A 24033-nucleotide genomic window follows, 5' to 3' on the forward strand; every position below is an offset into this window, starting at 1 on the left:
AATGGAAAAAAAAATTATTTAAAATTTCTCCAGACATGAATCATTTCACACTTTTTCAAACAGTTAGGAAGAGGGCAAGTCTGTCTTTTCAGAAGAATGAAGAATAGAAATTTAGGGCAGAATGTGTCATCTCTGTTCTGTCTAAATTTCAATGAATGCTTTCTTTCTGAACACTAAAATTTTTATCTGATAATTGTTACTTAGAAAACAATTTCTAAGACTTGACCACTGGTTGTTTGGATGTATTCTGTAGACCATATTGAGTAAATGGGGGAGGAGCAGGCTGTTTATTTCACTCCGCTAGGGTATATAAATTTTGTAGTGAAAGGACTGCTTTTCTTTACATCCTAATTCTTGTTGTCTTTACTATTATGTGCCTATTCTCAATTTCTTTTGCTAATGTGGAACCCAGCAGCTCTTTGTTCTCATTGTGTCTGTTGTCTCCCTTTCTTTGTGTTGCAGGGATACTGCTACCCGCATCTGCCACTGAGCATGCGGGAAAAATCCTTCAGTAGATTCTTTACTTAGGACTTTCAGTAGTATTACTCCACTTCTCCAGGTTTTAGTAGTCGCCAGAATATCCAGAAGATAGACTGAAACTTGGAAAGGTGATACAGGTGGTTAAGTGGTGGTCTAGCAAGCTGGAACTCCAGATAGGAAGGGTCAGGGTAGCTGCCACACATGTTAATCTAATTTCTGGAGGCTCTCGCCAAGCAAGTTAAATGCAGAACACCGACCCTACAGGCAGAAGCTAGAGATACAGATTGATATCTGAGAAGACCCAAGTGTTTCTGAACAGAGCCATATCTAAAACCAATGAATGATAGGATGTGCTAGCAGTTCCAGAAGGATGCGGTACATTGTTACAAAGATTGGTATGTAAAGTCCCTGAGAAGGAACTTTCACTAGATAGCGTATCATCTGAGGATGAGAACCAGTTCTGTGCACTTTTCTCATAATAAAATCTTAGACTTTTCTCTGTGCTAAACATTTGCAATGCTAAGTCAATATTAATTGAATGAAACTAGTGATTCAACTCTTCTGTTTAAAAGCGTCCCCCTTCCACCGCCCCCCTCCCCAAGCAGATTTGCCAATGGTTTCCAAAGGATGTAAGGAGAGCAGGCTGGCAGGCAAGATTAGGGATATTGGGATAGAGGTCTAAGGTTTTGTTTTTCTCTGTCCTCTCCCGCTCCGTAAGTCTGACCTAATAGCTTGTAAATTATTAAAGAGATGGAGCACTGTACAATTTTACTCATGTTTCGCCCATAATGAGTCTTGCTTTTTTTGCTCACTGCTTGACGGCCAACTCGTGTCTGGCACAGTTAAGTGGTCAAGGATCTTTGGTTTGATAAATGTAAGAACATACATAGTATGGAAAACGTTCTTGTTTCATTATAACAAACACTGGCGGTAACAGAATAATTTAAATTTGACTACTTTAGAATAAACTAAACACTTGGCTCTTTAGCAGCTGGCCACTGTCTTAGAAGGATTTCTTCTTTCTTCTCCGCCTCTCTCCCACCATTTTGTTTCTGTATTACCTATTAATGGATTAATAGCATCGTCTCAAAGTCTTTATGTTCCACGTTTTGACTTTTCGGCCCTTATAGTTCCCTGGCCCTCTGGTTCTCTATAGGTTTCATAAACCAGTGGCTAGTGGCTAAGTTCCTTCGGCACAAGAGCTCTTGGACGGTAGCAAACCATCTGGCACAAGGTGCACCCCTCTAGGGCAGGCACCTGCAGCGACTTTTTTGGAACCCCGCCCCTGGTTCAGAGATCCGCGCAGTTCGCACTCTCCGCAGCTGCGGGAGGAAGTGCCTGTGACGGGAAAGTTCAGGCCAGGGCCAATCAAGCACCGTGGGGTTAGGTGGCGGAAGCGGGGCCTCAGGACCCCAGGACCCCTGCCTAGGCTGCTAGCGGGGCCCGAGGGAGCTCCTCTTCCACCCCACCGGCCCCGCCCACCCGGCGTTCGCGCCCCGCCCCGCCCCCGGGCCGCGGCTAAAACCCGGAGCCGCAGCTGCGCCCAGGGGACCGGAGGGACGCTCTGAGCATGTGCAGAGCTGCTTGGCGGCGGCTCCCTCGGCCGGAGGCTGGGGCTCGGTGCTGATGCTAACACCCGACTCGGCCTCTACCCCAGCGTGGTCGGCGCCCCGGGCCCGGGCGGCTGGGAAGGAGCCGTAGCCTCCCCGCGGCCCGAGGAGCAGGCGCGGCGGCGCGCACCCCCCCCCCCCCCCCCCGGCAGCCGCGGCGCCCTCGGGGCCCACGATGATGGCGGAGCAGGTGAAATGCGCCTCGGCAGGGGGCGGCTCCGGAGCGGGCTCCGGGCCGGTGGTGAACGCGGAGCTGGAGGTGAAGAAGCTGCAGGAGCTAGTGCGTAAGCTGGAGAAGCAGAACGAGCAGCTGCGGAGCCGGGCGGCCAGCGCGGCCGCCGCCCCGCACCTGCTGCTGCTGCCGCCACCGCCGCCCGCCGCGCCGCCCCCCGCCGGGGCCTGCAGCCCATTGGGACCGCGGAGCCCCCCGGCCGTCGCCGCCTCGGGGGGCCTGGGGCTGGGGCTGGCGTTGGGCGCCGGGGGCGGCGGCGGCGGCTCCAGCCCCGCGTTCCCGGGGACCTACTGCCTGCCCAGCCCGGCGCCCTCCCTGCTCTGCAGCCTGGCGCAGCCCCCGGAGGCACCCTTCGTCTACTTCAAGCCGGCGGCGGGCTTCTTCGGCGCGGGCGGTGGCGGGCCGGAGCCGGGGGGCGCGGGGACGCCGCCGGGGGGAGCCACCGCGCCGCCCTCGCCTCCCTCGCCTCCCTCGCCGCCCCCGACGCTGCTGGACGAGGTGGAGCCGCTGGACCTGGAGAGCGTGGCCGCTTGGCGGGACGAGGACGACTACACCTGGTATTGCCGAGCTCCGCTCCCTCCCCCGGAACCCTGGCCTCCGAGGCCCCGGGACGGCGGGGAGGGCGTGGGCTGGGAGGAAGAGGGGACCTCGCCATTGCCCCCGGACGTGGTGGCCTGGCAGGTGCCCAACTCGGCGACGAGCTGAGGCTTTTCATGAGGGCGGAAACCTGTTTCTCATAGCTCAGGCTGACCCAGCTGGGGATGGATTGGTCCCCTTCATCCCGCTGTATTCTGCTTTCTGCTGAGTATTCGGTCCCAAGCTCCTTTTTCGCATTAACTGAAAAATCTATGCCGTCTTTTTGCTACCCAGTCCTGCGTTTTTCTCCCAGTCATTTTTGGGAGTAACGGGGGATGGGCAGGGTTTGGCCGCAGTTTGCGACCGTTCCCTGTCTTTTTCTCCCCAGCGAACGCTGGACAGGCTTTGCGTATCGTCCCTTTCCGTGGCATCCCGAGCCGCCTGGTGATGGATCTCTCTTTAGAGATTCGTTCTTGCAGTTTGACTTGTGCAGTCGCATGTCCTCTTTTGCTGCATTTTCATTGATAGCTTCTCATTTCAAAGACTGACTTGGTTTTTGAAATGTGCTGCCACCACCGGCTTTCAAGGATCTGTTTTTAATTTTTTTTTTTAAATCAAACTGTTGATTGAATAAAAGTGAGATTAGAGAAACTTAAAAAAAATTTTTTTAGAAGCCGTTAAGTTGGTTATCAGAAAACTTGTGGCTGGTAGCATCTTTTCATTTGAAATCTGGTTCGCCCTTTCTGTGTTCCAACCGTGACTCACTTTGGGGAGGTCTAGTTCCCTTTTCATGCTGCTTACTCGTGGAGTAAGTCCTTTCATGACTGATTTCTTTTAGTTGGCTCATATGCTTTCCTCCGTCACTAGAGGTAGTGGGATATGGTAAGATGAGCAGAAGCCCCAGATGAGGTAGAACTTGGTCCCTGCAGGGAAAACCAACAGCATTCACCTCTGCAGAGCTATGTGGCATGGAATGGTTGTAGTCCTTTTATCTAGGGTCGTTTTACTTAGGACCCTTTCTGTTTTGGGTCAGCTGGATTTTCCTCACTCTCTGTGTTCCTGTTGCATGAACACACAGCGGGAATGAGAAATGGAGAACCTTCCTGGTTTCCTATTGAGAACTGTAGTGCTCCTTTAGACTCTTAGTGAGAACTCAGACTTAAAAAGTTTAGTAACCAATTGATTTGATTGGGAGAATCAAAATGTACGGGAGCTACAGCAAAGCAAACTCCCCCTCCCCCTCAGTACTCGTCCAAAGCAAACTCCTCCTCCCCTCCTCCTCCTTCGTACTTGTCCTCAGCTGTGCTGGTAGCTCAAGTTGTAAAAATCAAAACCGCTTACCACTTTGGGGAGAGTTAAGTCATTCTTTAGAAGTTACACCTTTATTTTTGTGAAGCCCAGGCTGTATTGTAAACTCAGTTTCACCCTGAATATGGTTCTAGAAGATGCTCTCATGCTGGTTGTTCTTAGGTTCTATGATAACTATAAGCCCTTAGGCCGCCTTCAGGTTATTTTATGTTGATTTAGTCCCCACTTGGCCTTTCCTAGAGATAACGTACTTAAATAGTAAAGGAGAACTTGTTTGTGTTTTTGATCCTATGCGTTAAAAATATTAGCATTTTAAAATGTGTTATGATATACTTACTGTTGTCTAACTATTGCTAGAATTTTGGTATGTAGGCTTTCCTTTTGTAGTTTTCTGTTCTTCAAAATAGTATTGAAATGACTTTGAAAAACAATGACCTCCTTAGTAGGATTACTGTTAGCCCTTCAGATGGTTCCCAGTGAATGTAAATTATAGCAGGTTCTACTGATTTCACTCATCGAGTAGTTAGGTGACTACATAAATCAGTGCCTTGACACTTTACAAATGTTTCTCCAGACAAGTGGCATACTGTTTTATGGAGTATCTTTCTCAAAACAAACCTAGGATTAGAATCTCATGTGGAAAAACAGAGGGATCATTACTCTCAGGTGGGATGTAACTTAAACAATTTTAAGGTCGCCTGATTTACAGAAACCTTTCATGGCGTTTTGTACGCTAAGGTATTTTTGTATTGCAGTATTTTGGCCTGTTGATAAACAAAGAAACAGGGTCTGATTTTCAAAGTTTAACCCGCTTGTAAATGCTTGCAAAGCTCTGATTTTCCTTCATCACTGCAAACTGTTTAAGTACCTGTCCTGTAGTGTCACAGATAGGGTGCTTTTCATTGGATTCCCTAGATGTTTGCAGGGAAGCGATGTATTTTTATTTCCCCTGTTAAGAAACAACTGTAGTGGATAAGAAGTAACTGAATATTTTTAAAATATCTAAAAATAGTTTTACATTTTCACTCTAAAAAAACCACACAAAACAGCACAACCCAACACAGAAGTGAGTGTCAAGTCACAGGAGTCTCCCCTCTTGTTCAGTTCACTGCCATGATTGAGTTTACCCCTGTTAACATTCTGTAGATCCTTCAAGATCAAAACATGATTATACCAATCAATATGCAAATATATACACATCAATTTTTTTACTTACCTTTCACTGAACATATCTTGGACATCTTTGTCTCCCTGTGACAATCGCATCATTGTTAAAGTAACAGTAGTAAGGATCGGCTTACTGTTAACATATTGCTTATAATTTTTCATGCATTTTTATCATGATTTCATCCTTGGGGGCTAAACAACATTGATATTTGATTATTTAGAATAGTATTTCCCACTAAGATGTCTTATCTTCAGGAAAGAAATTCACAAACTTAGATTAATTCTTGAATATTTTAAGAAGTTCTTTCCTATAGGTCCATTTTATTCTAATAAAACTTTGGACTATAACTGTTCACATTTTATTAACCTGGACAACTCTTGGCTCAAGAGTTATGTGTAGAAGGAAAACAGTGACTCATAGAATCAGTATTTGCTTGATGATGGTTGATTAGTTAATGAACGATCAATCAGGTCTCTCAGGTCTCTTAGATCTTTTCCCCAAACAATTATTTGATCTATAAGCATCTTCTGTTTACAAAAAACAAAAAAACAAAACTTTGTAAGAAGGATGGTGTGTTCTGCTTTTCATTTTGATGAAAAGCTTTGAAAGAAAATAATGGTCTCATGTCTTCAAATATTCATCCCAGTTGAATTTGAATTGTTTGATTTTGCTTTAATCTTAGCACAGGGCTGTTAGAAATAAGTGTCTCAGAAAACTAGATTTTGGTTCCAGAACCTTAATTCTTTAATCCATCCAGTTGTTTTGATCTCATAGTAAACTTCTCATCCTGCTCTATGGAATCTTCAGTGATCTTCCTACTAATTTGACAGCCTTCACTTTCCAGAAGACCGTAGGTGAGAAAGTAAAGGGGGGATCTGTGAGTGTCAGGAGCAAATACGAAGGTCCAAGGATTGAAGTGTTGATACATACCTGGACCGTGTGACTGCATGATATGCCAGCCTGTAAGAAGGATGGTTTCAGGATCACTGTCCCAGTGTCGCCAGGCTGAGAGGCACCAGGGTATAAGGAGGAGAAATCAGATTGGTATGAAGTGGTAAGGGGAGCAGTAAGTTAACTGTGTACTAGACCTTTCCATGACCCATTTCAGCTCCCCTGTATCGTGATTGAGGGACTGAAGCTCCAAGGTGGAATGATTTCCAAAGGCTCCACCAGTTAGTTACTGAAAGGTTAAGACCACATTTCAGATTGTTTACACAGATTCTGAAGCGTTTACACCACTGATATTTTCCCCTAGCTTGGTTATGACCCATTAGTGTGTTATAAAGTCAGTTTAGTGGATTGACCAGCATTTCTTTTTTAAAAAAATGAAGAGCAGAATATAAAATCAGAATGCATCGTGTCTTATAATACAAATTTGTCTTGATTAAACTTCAGTTTTACATGTGTGTGCCCTGGCTTGAAGTAGTAATTGTATTTGTGCGATATGATCACAGTCAGGAAAATTCAATTTTACACCATTTGAAAGCAAGACAGTCTTGGGGAAAGTAGGTGGAGAAGCACAGCTCTCTGAAGATAGGGCAGCACTGGGGAAAGTCAGGTCTTGCACACCTCAATCAGGAAGACAGGTCTATATTTGGAAAATGCCAAATAAAAATATGCCAGCTAACATAAAATACAGTCCTACAGGGCCTTTATTTTAGTGAAGTGGCAATTAGAAGAATATTGAGACTTATGTAAAAAGGATGTGGCAGAGATTTTGAACTTGCCCGATTGGAAAGGACAGGAGAAAAGTTCATAATTATACAAGGGGGAAATGGTGATATGTACAAACTAAGGAAAATTTAATGAATGAGATATTCATCTTTCACGTGTAACACCCAAGACCCTGGACAGCTGGCTAAATCATTGCCAATTCTTTATCAGATCTGCTGAACACCTTGTACTATGCATATGGCACAGCTAAATTAGACCACCTAAACTGTTTTTTCCATAATTGATTTTCAGCGAAAAAACCAGAGGGTGCTTCACTTTCTGACAATGCTAATTGAAAACCTGAGTGTTTTCTAGAAGCAAATGGAGTTGACTGAAGCATGTGCTGAGGTCTTTGAAACACTGCAGTGAGACATAGAAATAAAAATTTAAATTGAACTGTGGAGGGTTGGGGGGAGAGTCTTATAGGACAATTCCATAACTGAAATTTGGATTTCATGTGTCCTTTTAATAGCTTAGTGGCGGGAAGTTTGCTTTGCAGTGGCTGACCATTTTGACCCTAGCAGGTGCTGGTGAATCAAACACTTGAATTCGACTAAAGATTGATCGATTGTGCTTATCAGTGCTAATGTTTTAGCTTTTCTTAAAATAGAACTTGCGATGATTGAAGGCTCTTAAATTACATGTTTGAAAACTGCCACATATTACTTCTCAGTGACAGGTTCCTAAAATCTGTGTATATATTTTGCTGTGTCATTTGTTTTTGTGTTATCAGAAGGATGACTTTAGAACCAAATGTCTACTTGAGAGTAACTGAGATTTCTGGGTCGTTGTAATACTTCCTTTGAAACCTTCAGATTATTATTTTGGTTATTCCTGTCCCTCCCCATGTTAGCACCTGTATTAAGTGAGGCCATCAAGAATGAAATGTGTGGAAAAGAAGAGATTCTGTGAGAAAACTAACCGTTTCTAGTCATGTGCTTTTGGAAGTTATTGAAGCAAGGTTAAAGAAACTTAAGAGTGTGACATTTTAAAGAAAGCTTTTCTAATATTTGAAGAATTCTCAAGTTTTAGATGAAGGTTTTTCTTATATTCTTGCCAGATTGTAATATAGTTTCATCCATGAGGCTATAGAATTTGAAAGAGCAGTTTGGAAGGCAGGAGGTATGCTGTATTAATGATGGCAAATTAGGATACTGTGATGACAAATAAGGTGATTTTTATGACTTTTAGGAAGATTGGAACCATGTAGGAGAAATACAAGTTTTACCTTGCTTATCTAATTTTGGAGTTATGTTGTACTCAAGGAGTCTGGAGTTATGTGATCTCCATCTGCCTTTTTTCTTTATTTACATCCAGCTCTACGCCTAGCCATAGAAATAGTAGGCTCAGAGCTATCCTGGGTAGGTTGTTTGGAGACTGAAAATGATCACTTGGTTTTTGTTTTTGTTAAGTTTGTGAGAGAGAGAGGGAGGGAGGGAGGAAGGAGGTGGGGAGAGAGACAGTGTGAGTGGGGGAGGGGCAGAGAGGGGGAAAGACAGAGAATCCCAAGCAGGCTTTGCACTGTCAGTGCAGAGCCCGATGCTATGCGGAGGTTGAACTCATGAACCGCGAGATCATGACCTGAGCTGAAATCAAGCCAGAAGCTTAACCGACTCAGCCACCCAGGTGCTCCTGTCTTCATCACTTCTTTCATCACACCTTTCATCACTGTCTTCATATCATCCATTTGCACAATGCTTCTAAAGTTTTATTAAGGTAATGCAACAAATACGGCAAGGCTTTTTATAGAAAGCAGCAGCCCTCTATCGTTCCTACCTCTGAGTCTTCCACAGAGGCATCACTTGATACTCGTCTGGCTCTGTGTTTCGCTTTTTATTTCTAAACAGTCCTCCATACTGTCTTAGACATTTGTAGACTTGTTTTGGAAGATGAAGACTAAGCTCTCTTCTCTTCACCCCCAAACCATCATATCTGCTTTCCCTACTCCTAATGGGATCTTTGGATTAAATCCTATGTAACACCTGTATTATAACTGTTCTTAGCTGAGCCCTGTGGATTGTGTGTTACATTTATTTTCCTCTAATCCCTCTGTTGCTCCAAGAGTTAGTAATGGATTCTCTTTTTCCCCTTCAATTTCTTTAATCCCTATTACTAATTTTTTCAAATACTCTATAAAAGCCATATATTCCTTGATTAGGTCATATATATCTGACAGTTTCTCTCTTCCCCCCCCCCCCCCTTTTTGAGGAATTGTGTGTGCAAGTGGGGGAGAGGAGCAGAGGGAGAGAAAGAATCTTAAGTAGGCTCCACACTCAGTGGCCTTGATCCCACGATCCTAGGATCATGACTTGAACTGAAACCAAGAGTGGGATGCTCAACCAACTGAGCCACCCAGGCACCCCCATTTGAGTCTCATATCTGTTTTAAAAAATTTATGCCATTCCTTCTGGAACTTTTAAGCCCATTGCTCTAGTCTTTACTGTTTGCTTCTTAGGCTGCAGGCACAGTGCTGTTTCTATGGGAATTCTTTAGGTTTCTTGCCTTTGTAGGATCCTCCATTTTTAAAATTCTTTGTCTTCATATTTCATTTATTCTGGTAGGTGGGACACAGCTTCTAATAGCTTTATGAGAAAGGGCACATTTATGAGAAGTACACTGTGAAATCTTGTATATTTCAAAATGTCTTTATCAGGGTGCCTGGGTGGCTCAGTTAAGCGTCTGGCTTTTGAATTTGGCTCAGGTCATGATCTCATAGTTCATGGGTTCAAGCTCCACATTGGGCTCTGTGCTGGCAGTATGGAACCTGCTTGGGATTCTCTCTCTCTCCCTCTGCTCCTACCCAACTCTCATTGTCTCTGACTCTCTCAAAATGAATAAAAAAATAAAAATGTCTTTTTTCTCATAAAGATTCATAGTTGGGCTGGATATAAAAGTCTAAGTCAGTTACTTTTCCTTATGTTTGAAGGCATTGTTCTGTTTTGTTCTAATTTGTATTGTGTTTTATATATTGAAGTGTACTGTGATTTGGATACCTAATCCTTCTTGATTTCTTTAGCTTTCTTTATCCCTAGTTTTCTAAAATGTCATGTTGTACCTTGATAGAGGCCTCTCTATTTGTCATACTGGACTTTGTAGGTGTTTTCACTTTAGAGCCCAGTGGTCTGCCTTCAATTCTCAGAATCTTTCTGCCTTTAAAAAAAAAAATAACTTTTTCCTGTGTGTGTGTGTGTGTGTGTGTGTGTGTGTGTGTGTTTTAGAACCTGTAAAATAAGGTGCAGGCCCACCTGTACAATCATTTAATTTTTTAATCTGTCTTCTTTCATTGAAAGTAAATCTGTCTTTGTTTTGCATCTGGAAGACTTCTTGATCTTTCAAACTCACTTATTGAATTTTCTGTTTCTGCTAAAATAGTTTCATTTTCCAAGAATGAAGAAACTCTTCCTTCCTTCCTTCCTTTTTTTTTTTTTTTTTTGTGAAAGCAATGTTTTCTCTCAGATGATACCAATTTTAGTTGTTTTAGATTTTTCATCAGTTCCATGCATTGATTTCTCAGTTCTTTTTTTCTCTACTTTTAGTCTCAGCCTTCTATTTACAAGGAATAGTCTAGGTATCTGGTGTCATTGATTATCTGTTTATACCCAAAGGAGACAGTTACTGAAATTGATCTGAAGTTTGGCATGGGTAGAGCTGTTCATAAGTGATTGGATGGGTAGTCAGTTCACGTTTCATTCAGCATTTCTAGGTCTTCTCTTGGGTTCATCTGTTTCTCCAGACACAATGCTTCTATACTGCTGAGAGATAGAAGAAATTCAGTCAATTCTAGGAATGTAAAGGGGGAATGGGGCTAGGGTTTTAACCAGTCAGCATGTAGACTTTCATTTCACGTCTCTGGCTCAGTAAAGTACTTCATCCTTCGTTCTGCTAAATTGATGTGCCTGAAGTCAGAACTTCTGGGTCAGCCTGTCCAGATCTTAAGTTGGCTCTGGTCTTAAGTTGTGATGGCAAAGAGGTGGTGGGACTGAGCCTGTTGGGAGTGAGCAATGCTTTTGAATATGCTACAAGGCTGTGTGGTCAAATTAAAGAACTATATTGCATAGGCCTAAGGGATTAAGGAAATCTTCTTAAAGAGTTCCCTTATAAGTAAGAAAATCCACAAAAAATGACCTCAAATGTCCAACTGAGGCAACCTGGTTGGTGGAAGCTTTCTTATAGAAGATAAGAGCAGTTCTTATGATGCTAGAGGTAATGGGCAGAGCAGTGCTTCAGACAGTAGCTTCCTGTGGCAGCTGAGAGGATTTGAGAAAAAGCAGAGACTCAGGTGGTGACCTGAATTTGTGCGTTAAACAGTGAGGATAACTTACTAACTTAAAGAAGTCTAAAGATAATTTCCACAGTTGACTAATTTAGTGGTTCATTTCTGTCAGGGCTGTGGCACCTACTTGTTTCACCTGAATTCACCTGATTCACCTTGAGATGGCTACTCAAGTCTCAAGGACATTGAGGGACAGAAAACAGTAGGTTCTTGTCTTGTGAATTTTTTAGCTTTATTGAGACAGTAGTGAAGTATAAGCTGCCTATATTAAAATCCATTATTTAATAGATTTTGACATATGTACACACCAATAAAACCATCACCACAATTAAGAAGAGCGGACATATCATAATGCTCCAAGTTTCTTTGTGGCCCTTTGTATGCCCTCTCTCCTCCTGCCTACCTCCCATCAAGGCAACCACTGGTCTGCTTTTGGTCAGTTTAGATTAGTTGCATTTTCTATACTTGCATATATACGAAACTATATAGTATGTACTGTTTTTTGTCGGTTTTGGTCTGGCTTTTTACAATCAAGATAATTATTTTGAAATTCTTCTGTGTTGTTACATGAATCAATAGTTTATTCCTTTTTATTGTGAGAGCTGTTAGACTGTATGGATGTAACAATGGTTTGTTTATCCATTCATCTTTAAATGAACACTTGGGCTCTTTTCAAGTTTCGGCTATTCCAAATAAGTCTTTGTGTGGACACATGCATTCATATCTTTTGACTAACTACTTGCTGTTGAGAGGCTGGAACAGAGTAGGTGTATGTTAACTTTTTACGAAGCTGCCAGTCTTTCCCATAGTGCTTATGCTGTTTCACATTTCCACCAGCACTGTATGAGAGTTGCAATTGCACCTTATTATCACCGATACTTGCCATGGCCAGTCGTTTTAGTTTTAACCGTTCTAATAGATGGGTAGTAGTACCTCGTAGTGGTTCTGCTTTGCATTTCCCTAATGACAAATGATGAGCGTACTTCCTATAATGCTGTTTGCCATTCATAGATTTTGTTTGGTAAAATGTTCAAATCTTTTGTCCATTTTTAAAAATTGAGTTGCTCATTATTAAGTTTGCAGAGTTTTTATGTATACTCTACATACAAGTTTTTAAACCAGATATGTGATATGCAAATATTTTTACCCAATCTGTGGATTATCTTTTATTCCTTCTCTTTCAGAGAGCAAAGGTTTAATTTTAATTTTAGTGAAGCCTAATTGATAAAAATTTTTTTTCTTTTATGGATCATACTTTCCATATAAGAAATTGTATCTAAGAAATATTTACCAACTCAGGTTTACAAAAACTTTGCCCATGGTTTCTCTTTAAAAGTTTTATAGTTCCAGGTTTTCCATTTTTGTGAACATGTCTTGAGTTAACTTTGGCTCTTGTGTGAAGGCTGGGTCAAAGTACTTTCTGCAGGGTGCCTGGGCGGCTCAGTCAGTTGAGTGTCCAGCTCTTGATTTAGGCTCAGGTCATGATCCCAAGGTTGGGGGCTCAAGCCCACCATTGGACTCTGCCCTGAGCATGGAGACCGCTTAAGATTCTTTCACTCTGTCCCTCTCTGCCTCTGCTCTTCTCCCCCTGTTTGGGTGTTCTGTCTCTAAAAAGAATAAAAAAATTTGCTTTTTGCAGATAGATATTCATTTGTTTCAGCACGATTTGTTCAGAAGACCATCTTTTCTTCATTGAATTGTCTTTATACTTTGTCAAGAATCAGTTTTCCATATGTGTATAGTTCTGGACATTTTGTTTCCCCATTGATCTGTATATCTTTACGTCATACTAAACTGTCTTCACTGTTGTAGCTTTGTAATGTGTCTCAGTCAGTGGTAGCTCTTGAACTTCATTGTTTTTTAAAGTTGTTTTGACTCTTCTAGGATCTTTGCATTTCCATATGAATTTTATTTATTTATTTTTTTTCATTTTTTTTTTTTTCAACGTTTATTTATTTTTGGGACAGAGAGAGACACAGCATGAACGGGGGAGGGGCAGAGAGCGAGGGAGACACAGAATCGGAAACAGGCTCCAGGCTCTGAGCCATCAGCCCAGAGCCCGATGCGGGGCTCGAACTCACGGGCCGCGAGATCGTGACCTGGCTGAAGTCGGACGCTTAACCGACTGCGCCACCCAGGCGCCCCTCCATATGAATTTTAGAATCAGCTTTTACATTTCTTTAAGAAGCTTACTGAAATTTGGGGATTTTGTTAAATAGATAAATTTAGGGATAATTTACATCTTAACAATATTCTGCCTTCTAATCCATGAACTTGGTCTGTATTTTTATTTATATCTTCTTTAATTTTTTTCAGAATGCTTTGTACTTTTCAGTGTAGAGGGCTTGACATACTTTGTCAGATTTATCCTTACGTATCTTATTTTTTTTTTTATGCTATTGTAAATGGAAAGTGAAATTTCAAAAATGCTGATTGTTGCTAGTATAGAAATGCAGTTAACTTTTGTATGTTGATCTGGTATGCTACAATCGTGTTACTAAACTCCCTTCTTAGTTTTGGTATCTTTTTTGTAGGCAGATGATCATGTCATCTGTGAATAAAGATAGATTTACGACTTCCAGTCTAAATGTTTTTATTTATTGCACGATTGTACTAGCTAGAACCTCTAGTCTTTATATCGTTCTTGATGTTAGGGGGAAAGTGTTTAGTCTTTCACTGTAAAGACACTGTTTTTGTAAATGCCTTTAATCAGATTAAGGGTGTTTCCTTTTTAATTTGCTGAGAGTGTTTAATGGATGGATGTCATATGCTTTTTTCTTTGTTGAGATTATTACATGCCTTTTCTGTGATAAGCTACACTGATATTTGAATGTTAAGCCAATTTTCATTCCTGGGATAAACCCCACGTGGTACTGATAAAGCATCCCTTTTACATACGGTTGGACTCAATTTGCTAAAATATTCGGATTTGTGCTTCTGTGTTCATGAGGGATATTGGTCTTCAATTCCTTTCTTTATAATATTTGGTAGAATTTAGGAGTGAAGCCTTCTGGACCTGGACTTTTTGTTGTGGGTAGTCTTTTACATTTATATCCTTTAACTTTTAACCTGTGTGGTTATATTTAGAGTGCATATGTTGTAGACAGCATATAATTGGGTCTTTTCTGAACACTTTAAAAATGAGGAGAAATGTGCTCACGTGCCCATCAGAAGATACCCCTTAGTTTTTATTGGCTAGAATTGTTTCCAGAGCTTGTGCCTAAACCAGTAATCAGGCAACTAGGAATAATGGAAATACTCAGATTGGCTTAGCCCAGTGCACCCATCTCTAGGTGAGCTCTCCAGACAGTAATATCAGCATCACCTGGGAACTTACTAGACATTCAGATTCTTTGACCTCATTCCAAACATACTGAATCGGGTAGGTTAGACCTGCCTGCGACCAAGTGTTTAGCAATTTGTGTTTTAAAAAGCCTGCTAAGAGATCCCAATGCACCAGAGATTGAGAACAACTGATTTAGGCTAGCCTTTACTTGGGAGTCTAGAGCAAGCCACCCAGTACTGGACAGTTCAGAGGTCTTTCAGCAAGGGAGGGTGAAAAGGATGGATTTACATAGGTAGGTATTAATCTTGTCACGGTAGACCAAGGCGGGGCCCAGGAATAAGTTTTGACTAATCGCTATATTCCTGATGAAGGGAGGACCGCGGTTCACTCTCTAAGGGAAGAATGTTCTATTAGGATTACTACTAAATTGATTAAAAGATATTTTAAATCTGCATCTGCAGCTGGAGTTAGCAAACTGTGTCCTGGGGCAAATCAGGCCGGCTGCGTGGTTTGAATGGCTAGTCAGCTAGATATTTACATTATTAAAAGACTGGGTAAAAAACCCAGAAGAATACTCTTTCATGACATTGAAAATTATGGGAAATTCAAGTTCCTGTGTCTATAAATATTTTGGAGAAGCACAGTCCTATTTATATATGGTCTGTGATGCTTTGGAGCTGCCACAGTGGAGTTGAGTGGTCGTGACAGAGACTGGGTGGCCCACAGAGCCTAAATATTTACTAGCTGCCCCTTTATAGAAAATGTTTGTCAACCTCTGATCTACAAGAAGAATTTGCTGGAGAATAGTACCACTCCCCAACCATCTTGGATAACTGAGAAATTATTTTGACAGATGGGAGTCCTGACTATAACAGTATGAGAATGAATAATGAAGTAAGGTGTTCCAAGAAAATGCGCTCAATTAGAATTGTGGTAACTTTGTTTAAAGAAGTATTACTTTCACGATATTTATAATTAGAATGCAGCTTTACAAATGTTAATTACTAGAACCAGTGGTTATAATTTTCTTTCTTTTTTTGTCAGCTAAGACGATGAACTTCTTTTGTATAACCCTGTGACTGAAAATACTCTTTAAGTTACCTTAGCACCATATATCAGAAATAATATTACGGTTATTTTGAGTTCTGCCTATTCTGTTTGATGGTATAGATGCTGAAACCAAACTTTTCCCTACAACATATCTTTGAAAGCTGTTTGGCTTTCTTGAGAAAGAAGCACATACCAGATTTAGTACAGATTTGAGACGGGGAATAACTGATTATTTAAGGGTTGAGAGGATCAACAGACTTTCACTAGTTTTAGGCTTATATTTTTAAAAAGCACATAAGATTTGCCTCGTTTGCCGTGTCATGTTTACATACATGAGCTCAGTTCACGTAAGATTCTGTCACCAAAGAGATGAAAGTGTCCATTTCTACAAATGCAAGTGAGGTAGTCAGATCATCGCGGTGCCTGTTCAAGGTCAGTTCAATAACAAAAGCCTCCTTTCTGACTGTGAGATGTTGGTTTATAGTTTTTTGAAGTCCTCCTTCCCACCAAGCTACAGAGAGCATACTATTTTATTTGGGGGCATTTCCCTGTTAAAAAATAATTTTGGTATTTGAAGTAATCAAATGTGAGCTTTGCTTCACTAGAAACTTGTTAAATACATGTTGTTTTCCCTAGAAGAGGGGTCATCTCTATATACCTATATAATACCTATAATGTAGATTTCTCTTTTTAAGGTTATACGTTGGCTCTTCAAAGACATTCACATCATCAGAGAAATCCCTGAGCCCTTTGCAGTGGTGTAGACACGTCCTAGATAATCCGACTCCAGAGATGGAAGCAGCAAGGCGTTCCCTGTGCTTTAGACTGGAGCAAGGTAATTTCGAACCTGCGCATTTACATTCTCGAACTCTTGCCACCGTCAACTCTGTTTTTGTTGCTGGTTTTGGAATTGACACTTAAATGGAAAAAACTTGCCCAAAGGTATAGCTGTTACATGCAATTTGCTTCACATTTATTACACATCAGGATTTCCCAGTGTAAAATGTATTTAGTTTCATGCTTGTTTTTAGCCACATTTTTAGCTTGTGTTTGTATTGAAAGATAGGAATAAACTTTATTTTTCTGTGTTTTTTTTTTCTTTCTGTTTGCAAATATACCAATAAATAAAATGGGTCAGCCTTTAATTCTCTGGGGACAGCAAGAAGGTGGTTGTGTGGCTGAATTCCAGGCTGGAAAACTGAAGTTTCATTGGAACCTGAGTTCTGACCTTTTTGAGTTCCATGAATGTTTAATTGGGTTGTATAACTGGAAGTCCTAACCTTTATAAACTGGGAAATAATCTTCACACTGTATATAACATTAGTTAACTTATGGAGCCCAACATAAGTTTAAGTAAAACAAAACAAACAAAAATGGACTGCTGTGGAAGGAAGAGCAGTAAAAGGAATTAGTAAGCAGGACTTCGCTCCTTGCCATTTATATTTAATTAAGGCTGTGATTATTTAGGTTTTTGCTCATCTCTTTTTTTATTTTTTTAAAAAAAATTTTTTTTTTCAACGTTTATTTATTTTTGGGACAGAGAGAGATAGAGCATGAACGGGGGAGGGGCAGAGAGAGAGGGAGACACAGAATCGGAAACAGGCTCCAGGCTCTGAGCCATCAGCCCAGAGCCCGACGCGGGGCTCGAACTCACGGACCGCGAGATCGTGACCTGGCTGAAGTCGGACGCTTAACCGACTGCGCCACCCAGGCGCCCCGGTTTTTGCTCATCTCTTAACTCTTGGTATCTCTTTCATTATCTAGCAGCAGTGTTTCCATTATCCGTATCACACTTGAGCTTGGAATTACAGATTTCTGCCTCTTCCAGATTAAATAATCAGAGTAACTGGGAGTAGGGTCATGGGAATCTGTACCGACAAGTTCACCAGTGTGATTCTTACGCACACTGTAGTTTGAGAACATCACCTATGCAGCCTTTCGGGGATAACGATGGTTATCAAATTTTGGACAGGAGACAAAGTATAAAACGTGACATTTCTTGAGCTCTTAATTCTGTGACAGTCAGTGCACTAGGTTCTTGACATCCTTCATTTTATTCAGCCTAACCACACTCATCTGTAGTGGGCACTATACCCACTCCTAGAGAAGGGACAGGTGGAGTGGAGGGCAGTTAAGAGGGTTACTGGGGCCAGAGTGACACCCAGGGGCAGAGCCAGAACCTGGGTCTCCTTGACCCTAACGACTGTCCTTAATCAGTCTTCTGCTTTTTTGGCACAGCCATGACTGAATATCAACAGAAATCTGTTTTAAATATTTGGGAAACATCAAAAGGCACATTTTATTAACATTGTAACTAAAACGAAATAACTTATTTAGTAATTAGTTGAAGAGTGGGGTAGGAACAAAGGAGAAGTATTAGGGTTAAAACTTTGGTGACAGATGCTTATCTAAGATAGCAACCATCTGAGTTAGGAGACTTTGTTCATCTACCCAGCTGACCCTCAGCAAACCATTAAGTCCCTCTGGGCTTTTTAAAGGGTTATGTTGACTGTCTCTAAGGTTCTTTATTCAAACATCTCTTGATTCAACTACTCTTTATATGGACACTCTTATATATGAATTTGGCTCAGTTTCATTTGAAGTAACGTTCAAATGAAATTCAGAACTAGAATCCTTTAGTTGAGGGATCAACAAATTTTTTCTGAAAGGGACCTGATAGTAAATATTTTAGGCTCTGCAGGCCGCATGGTCTCTACCCTCAGTAGAAAGCAGCCATAAATGCAAACGTTAATGAGCAAGGCTCTGTTCCAGTAAACCTTTATCTGTGGGCACTGAGATCAGAGACTGGAGTAGGAACTGGAGTGGACACTGAGATATGAAACTGGGGATGAGTTGGACTTGGGCTACCCAGGCCTTAGTTTGTGACCCCTGCTTTAGTTCATTTGCACACAAGGTAGATTTACATACAAGACTGACTTAAAAAAATAGAGGCTTTGGGGGCACCTGGGTGGCACCTTGATTTCAGCTCAGGGTCAAAAGGTTTGTGGGATTGAGCCCCACATCTGGCTGTCTGTTGACAGCGAGGGCCTGCTTGGGATTCTCTCTCTCTCCCTCTCTCTGCCTCTCCCCCCTCATGTGTTCTCTCTGTCTCTCAAATAAACATTTAAGAAAAATCGAGGCTTTAAGTTTAATGTAAATAATCCTTATTGGTGACTGCTTTTGAGAATTGAGACTAAGTGCCTGATTATCTAATTTTCCTTTCACTGACAAGCGGCTAAAGCAGAACGGTGAGGTCATGAGGACAAGATTTAATGTGCTGTAGTTTTATTCATAATGTAATGAATTTAAATTTCATGTAAGAATTTAAGCAGAGAACTAGCTTTCCAAAGCCTACATTAGTGTTTTGTGAAATTTGTGTATAAATCTAAATCCTCTGTTGCTGTGAGACTAAATGGTTTTGTTCCAAAGATCCATAATCCCCTTAGGAGATAAGAAGTCACTGATTACAGTAGGTTGTTCATTGGATGAAATTTGTTTTTGAAATTTAACTTATATTTTATAAGTTACTCTTATGATTTACTCTTATGAGTATTACAGGGAAAATAGCATATTCCTACCCCACCTCTCATGCCCATTTGATTACCCAGATTCAGTTACTTAACAAAAGCTATTTGTTTTGGTTTTGCTATTTATCTCTCATTAAATTCCCATACCTATTAAGTTGTCAACTTCTTACTTTGAGTTATGAAGGTTTAATTCTTTTTACTACCTTCTTCCCTTTACACCTTTTCTCTGCACATCTTCCCATGTAGCTTTTTGCCAATCTTTAAATAGATTGTTTAATATTGATTACAATAGAAATAATCTTATCTAGGTCATGCAACATTTTATTGTTTTTTCATCTAATCTTTTGTTCGTTTTCTGGAGTTAAAAGTAAAAGGACCCTTACTTGCTGGTTTTGGTTTTTGTCTTTAATTTAACCCCACACACTCCAAATGAACCATCCTCAGTACAGTTAGACATACAAATCCACCAAGGGTTTTATTTCCCTTTGTTTTTCCAACCGTTCCTCCTGGTAGTGCCCTCGGCTGGCCCATGATGTGCTCTGAACTGGCTCTCCGCAGGCCCATGCGGCTCTCGTGGGACTTCCTCTTACCCTCGTTCTGCAGATCCTGTCCCCTTTCCAGTGTCACAATGCCTGTTTCCTGGATGCAAACTTCCTTTTCCTTATATTCCCTCTTTGGGGAGAATTCATTCTCCTCTTGCCTTTTTGGGGGAGTAGAAGAGAAATGAGGATATGGGAGACAGAAACTTTGAGAGCCTCCTATGTCTGAAAGTGTCTGAATTATATCTTTGATCTTGATTATTCTTTGAGCTAGGTGTAGAACTCTAGGTTAGAAACCAGTTCCAGCAGAGTCTAGGAGACGTGGCTCCATTATATTTTAGCTTCGGGATTGCTGTTGAAGTCCTTGTACCATTCTAATTTCTGATTCCTGTGAGCTTTCTCTTTAAAAAATACCTTTTAGGGGGCGCCTGGGTGGCGCAGTCGGTTAAGCGTCCGACTTCAGCCAGGTCACGATCTCGCGGTCCGCGAGTTCGAGCCCCGCGTCGGGCTCTGGGCTGATGGCTCAGAGCCTGGAGCCTGTTTCCGATTCTGTGTCTCCCTCTCTCTCTGCCCCTCCCCCGTTCATGCTCTGTCTCTCTCTGTCCCAAAAATAAATAAATGTTGAAAAAAAAATTTAAAAAAAAAAAATAATAAAATACCTTTTAGATAGAATTTTAGAATCTCTTCATTCCTAGTACTTTGAAATTTTCATTTTTTGTGCTATATAGTTAGTGGGCACTTTCAACAAGGAAACTTTAGCTCTACAAAATGTCTTGTGTTATTCCTCTGTAAATCCATCCTCTCCTCCAGTTTTCTCTATTCTTTCATTCTAGATACTCCTTTTAAGTCAAATGTTGAATTGCCTGCTTTGATGTTCAGATTTTATATTCTTCTCTTCTGTTTTCTGCCATGATATTGGTATTCTACTTTCTTGGAGATTGTAAAAATTCCTCTTCGAAACCTCTTTGCTGCATATTAAGTTCATTCCATGTGCTGGGCACCATTGTAGGGAATGAGGGAATGGGGGTGCAGCAGGGACCAAACAGGTGTTAAGTCCATGCCGTCGCTGAATTTACCTTCTAGCACGCACACCGTCACTCAGTCCTCCTGGTTTTGTAAGGTACTGTTGTTTGTGTAAGGTATCTTAACTCCAGTAGCTTTTTACTTCAGTTTATTTAAGCAATGGAACCTGTCTTTGATAACAGCAGGAGAGGGGTAGCTCCTTGGGGAGTTGAGAGGGAGTGTTTTCCTAAAGACTTCCCAACAGTCATCTTGTTTTTGCTTTACTCTGAAGCTCCCTGCCTTCAGGGAGGGAAGGGTGTGTGGTATCCTGCACATTCAATTCTAGAACATTCCAGTTTCTTGTTGGCTTATCCCCCACTGTGGGCCCTTGGAGCAGAGAATGTCAAAACCCAAGCCCGTTACCTAATGTTTATCTATTTTCCGTTTATCAGTGAAATGATCTTCTTAGACTGATAGTGTCTCTTTTCTTGTTTGGTCTTACTTGTAGGTTTAGAAGACTTTTGAGTTTAGCTGTCATTCTAGTGTGTTTTTTTTAACTGAATTTTATTGTTTGTTCAAGTATAATTACCAGTTTGAGGTGCACAGTATCATGATTCAACAATTCTATATATTTCTCAGGGCTCATCAAAGTAGGTGTACTCTTGGGGCGCCTGGGTGGCTCAATTGGTTAAGTGTCCAAATCTTGATTTTGGCTAAAGTCATGATCTCACTGTTCATGAGTTTGAGCCCTATGTCAGGCTCTGTGCTGACAGTGAGGAGACTGCTTGGGATTCTCTGTCTCCCACTCTCTCCATCCCTCCCCTGCTCGTGCTCTCTCTCAAAAATAAACATTAAAAAAAAAAAAGTGTACTCTTAATCCCCTTTATCTGTTTCACCCATTCCTCCTACCTCTCTTCTGGTAATCACCAGTTCTTTGTATTTAAGAGTCTGTTTCTTCGTTTGTCCTTTTTTTTTTTTTCATTGTTTGTTTGTTAAATTCCACATATGAGTGAAATCCTATAGTATTTGTTTTTCTGACTTATTTCACTTACCATTATACCCTATTCTCAACATCCATGTTGTTACAAATGGTTAAAATTTCATTTTTTATGGCTGAGTAATATTCCATTCTATATATACCATATCTTCATTCATCTATCAGTGGACACTTGGGTTGCTTCCATATGTTGGCTTTTGTAAATAATGCTACATTAAACATAATAGTACATATGTTTTCAAATTAGTGTTTTTGTGTTCTTTGGGTAAATACCTATTTTTTACTGGAATTACTGGATAGTAGGGTAATTCTATTTTTAAAGTCCTAGCCACAGCAGACAATAAAAAGAAATAAAAGGCATCCAAATTGGTAAGGAAGAAATAAAACTTTCACTATTTGCAGATAATATGATAGTATATATAGAAAACCATGAAGACTCCACCAGAAAATTACTCGAACTGATTAATGGATTCAGTAAAGTCACAGGATACAAAATTAATGTACAGAAATCTGTTGTGTTTTTATACACTAATAATGAAGCAGCAGAAAGAGAAATAAAGAAAACCATCTCATTTACAGTTGGCACCAAAAATAATAAAATACCTAGGAATAAACTTAACCAAGGACCTGAAAGCTGTATGCACTCCAAAAACTATAGAATATTGATGAAAGAAATTGAAAATGATACAAATAAAAGGGATTGGATTGGAAGAACCAATATTGTTAAAAGTGTCCATACTACCCAAAGCAGTCTACAGATGTACTGTAATATCCCCATCAAGATACTAACAAAATTTTTCTCAGAAGTTGAACAGATAATCCTGTACTTTATATGGAACCACAAAAGACCCCGAATAGCCAAAGCAATCTTCAAAAAGAACAAAGCTAGAGGTATCACAATACCAGATTCAAGCTATACTACAAAGCTATAGTAATTGAAACAGTATGGTACTGGCACAAAAATAGACACATAGATCAATGGAACAGAATAGAGAGTCCAGAAATAAATCCATGCTTTATGGTTAATTAATCTATGACAGAAGAGGCAAGAATATACAATGGGGAAAAGACCACCTCTTCAATTAACGGTGTCGGAAAAACTGGACAGCTAGATGCAAAAAAATCACACTGGGCTGCTTTCTTATGCCATACATAAAAATAAACTCAAAATGGATTGAAGAACTAAATTGTGAGACCTGAAACCATAAAATTCCTAGAAGAAGACACAGGCAGTAATTTCTTTGACGTCAGCAATAGAAACCTTTTTCTAGATTTGCCTCCTGAGGCAAGAGAAAGAAAAACCAAATTAAACTATTGGGACTACACCAAAATGAAAAGCTTTTGCACAGCAAAACAAAAACGCAGCCTACTGAATGAGAAGGTACTTGCAAATGATATCCAAAAAGAGGTGACTATCCAAAATATATAAAGAACTTCTGCAACTCAACACCAAAAACCCAATTGAAATGGGCAGAGGAATGACCCCATTAAACCTTTTGCTAAAGACCTACAGATATCTGGCCAACAGACACATGAAAGGTGTTCAACATCACTCCTTAGGGAAATGCAAATTAAAACCACAATGAAATATCACCTGACACCTGTCAGAATGACTAAAAATCAAAAAACAAGAAACAAGTGTTGATGAGAATGTGGAGAAAAAGGAACCCTGGTGCACTGATGATGGGAATGCAAACTGGTGCCACCACCATGGGAAACAGTATGGAGGTTCCTTAGAATATCTAGTGTGGTTTTCTAAGAGAATAGAGAAGAATTGATAGTTTTCAATATCAAAGAATTCCTACTGGCTTCCAATGAAGGGGATCCTTTGTCAATGATAGCTGATTAACAGGTAACAGAAATTATGGTTTTAACTATTCATATTGTCGCATGAATATTAGGATTATGTAAACATTCCATATTTTAGAACTTACAAGTAATTCTAACCAAGCATTTTGTTCAGACTTCATTTCTGTCTTGAGCAATCAACACTTTCAAGTAACAAATATTATTGAGCATTTTCTTTGAGAGCAAGTTTGTTTCCTTTAATTTGAATAGAAATTGCCCAAGGACAGTGACCTTGTTTTATTGGTCACACCAGCTAAAAGGGAACAGTGATTACTGTTGCTAAAATAAATGAATTTTTGTTTATTTTGTAGAGAGAGTGAGCAGGGGAGAGGAACAGAGGGAGAGAGAATCTTAAGCAGGTTGCACGCTCCACACCGAGCCCACCATGAGGCTCAATCCCACGACCGTGGGATCATGACCTGGG

At 40.7% G+C, this 24033-nt stretch overlaps 1 protein-coding gene across 3 annotated transcripts in view; it reads left to right on the forward strand.

Annotated features, from left to right (window-relative positions):
- Nucleotides 1–2018: 2018 nt before the first annotated feature.
- SLAIN1 (SLAIN motif family member 1) overlaps nt 2019–24033 on the forward strand; it is a 62418-nt gene continuing 40403 nt past the window's right edge. The window contains exons 1-2 of one of the 3 annotated variants that reach the window (XM_045479997.1): nt 2019–2879; nt 16392–16531. In XM_045479997.1, the coding sequence (XP_045335953.1) occupies nt 2266–2879; nt 16392–16531 (754 nt within the window). In that variant the 5' untranslated portion in view covers nt 2019–2265. Of the gene's footprint in view, nt 2880–8782; nt 8804–16391; nt 16532–24033 lie in introns of those variants that run through there. The other 2 variants (XM_045480006.1, XM_045480013.1) reach the window with 2 other exon arrangements.

Source organism: Leopardus geoffroyi, chromosome A1, assembly GCF_018350155.1.
Source record: "Leopardus geoffroyi isolate Oge1 chromosome A1, O.geoffroyi_Oge1_pat1.0, whole genome shotgun sequence".
Classification (NCBI taxonomy): Eukaryota; Metazoa; Chordata; class Mammalia; order Carnivora; family Felidae; genus Leopardus; species Leopardus geoffroyi.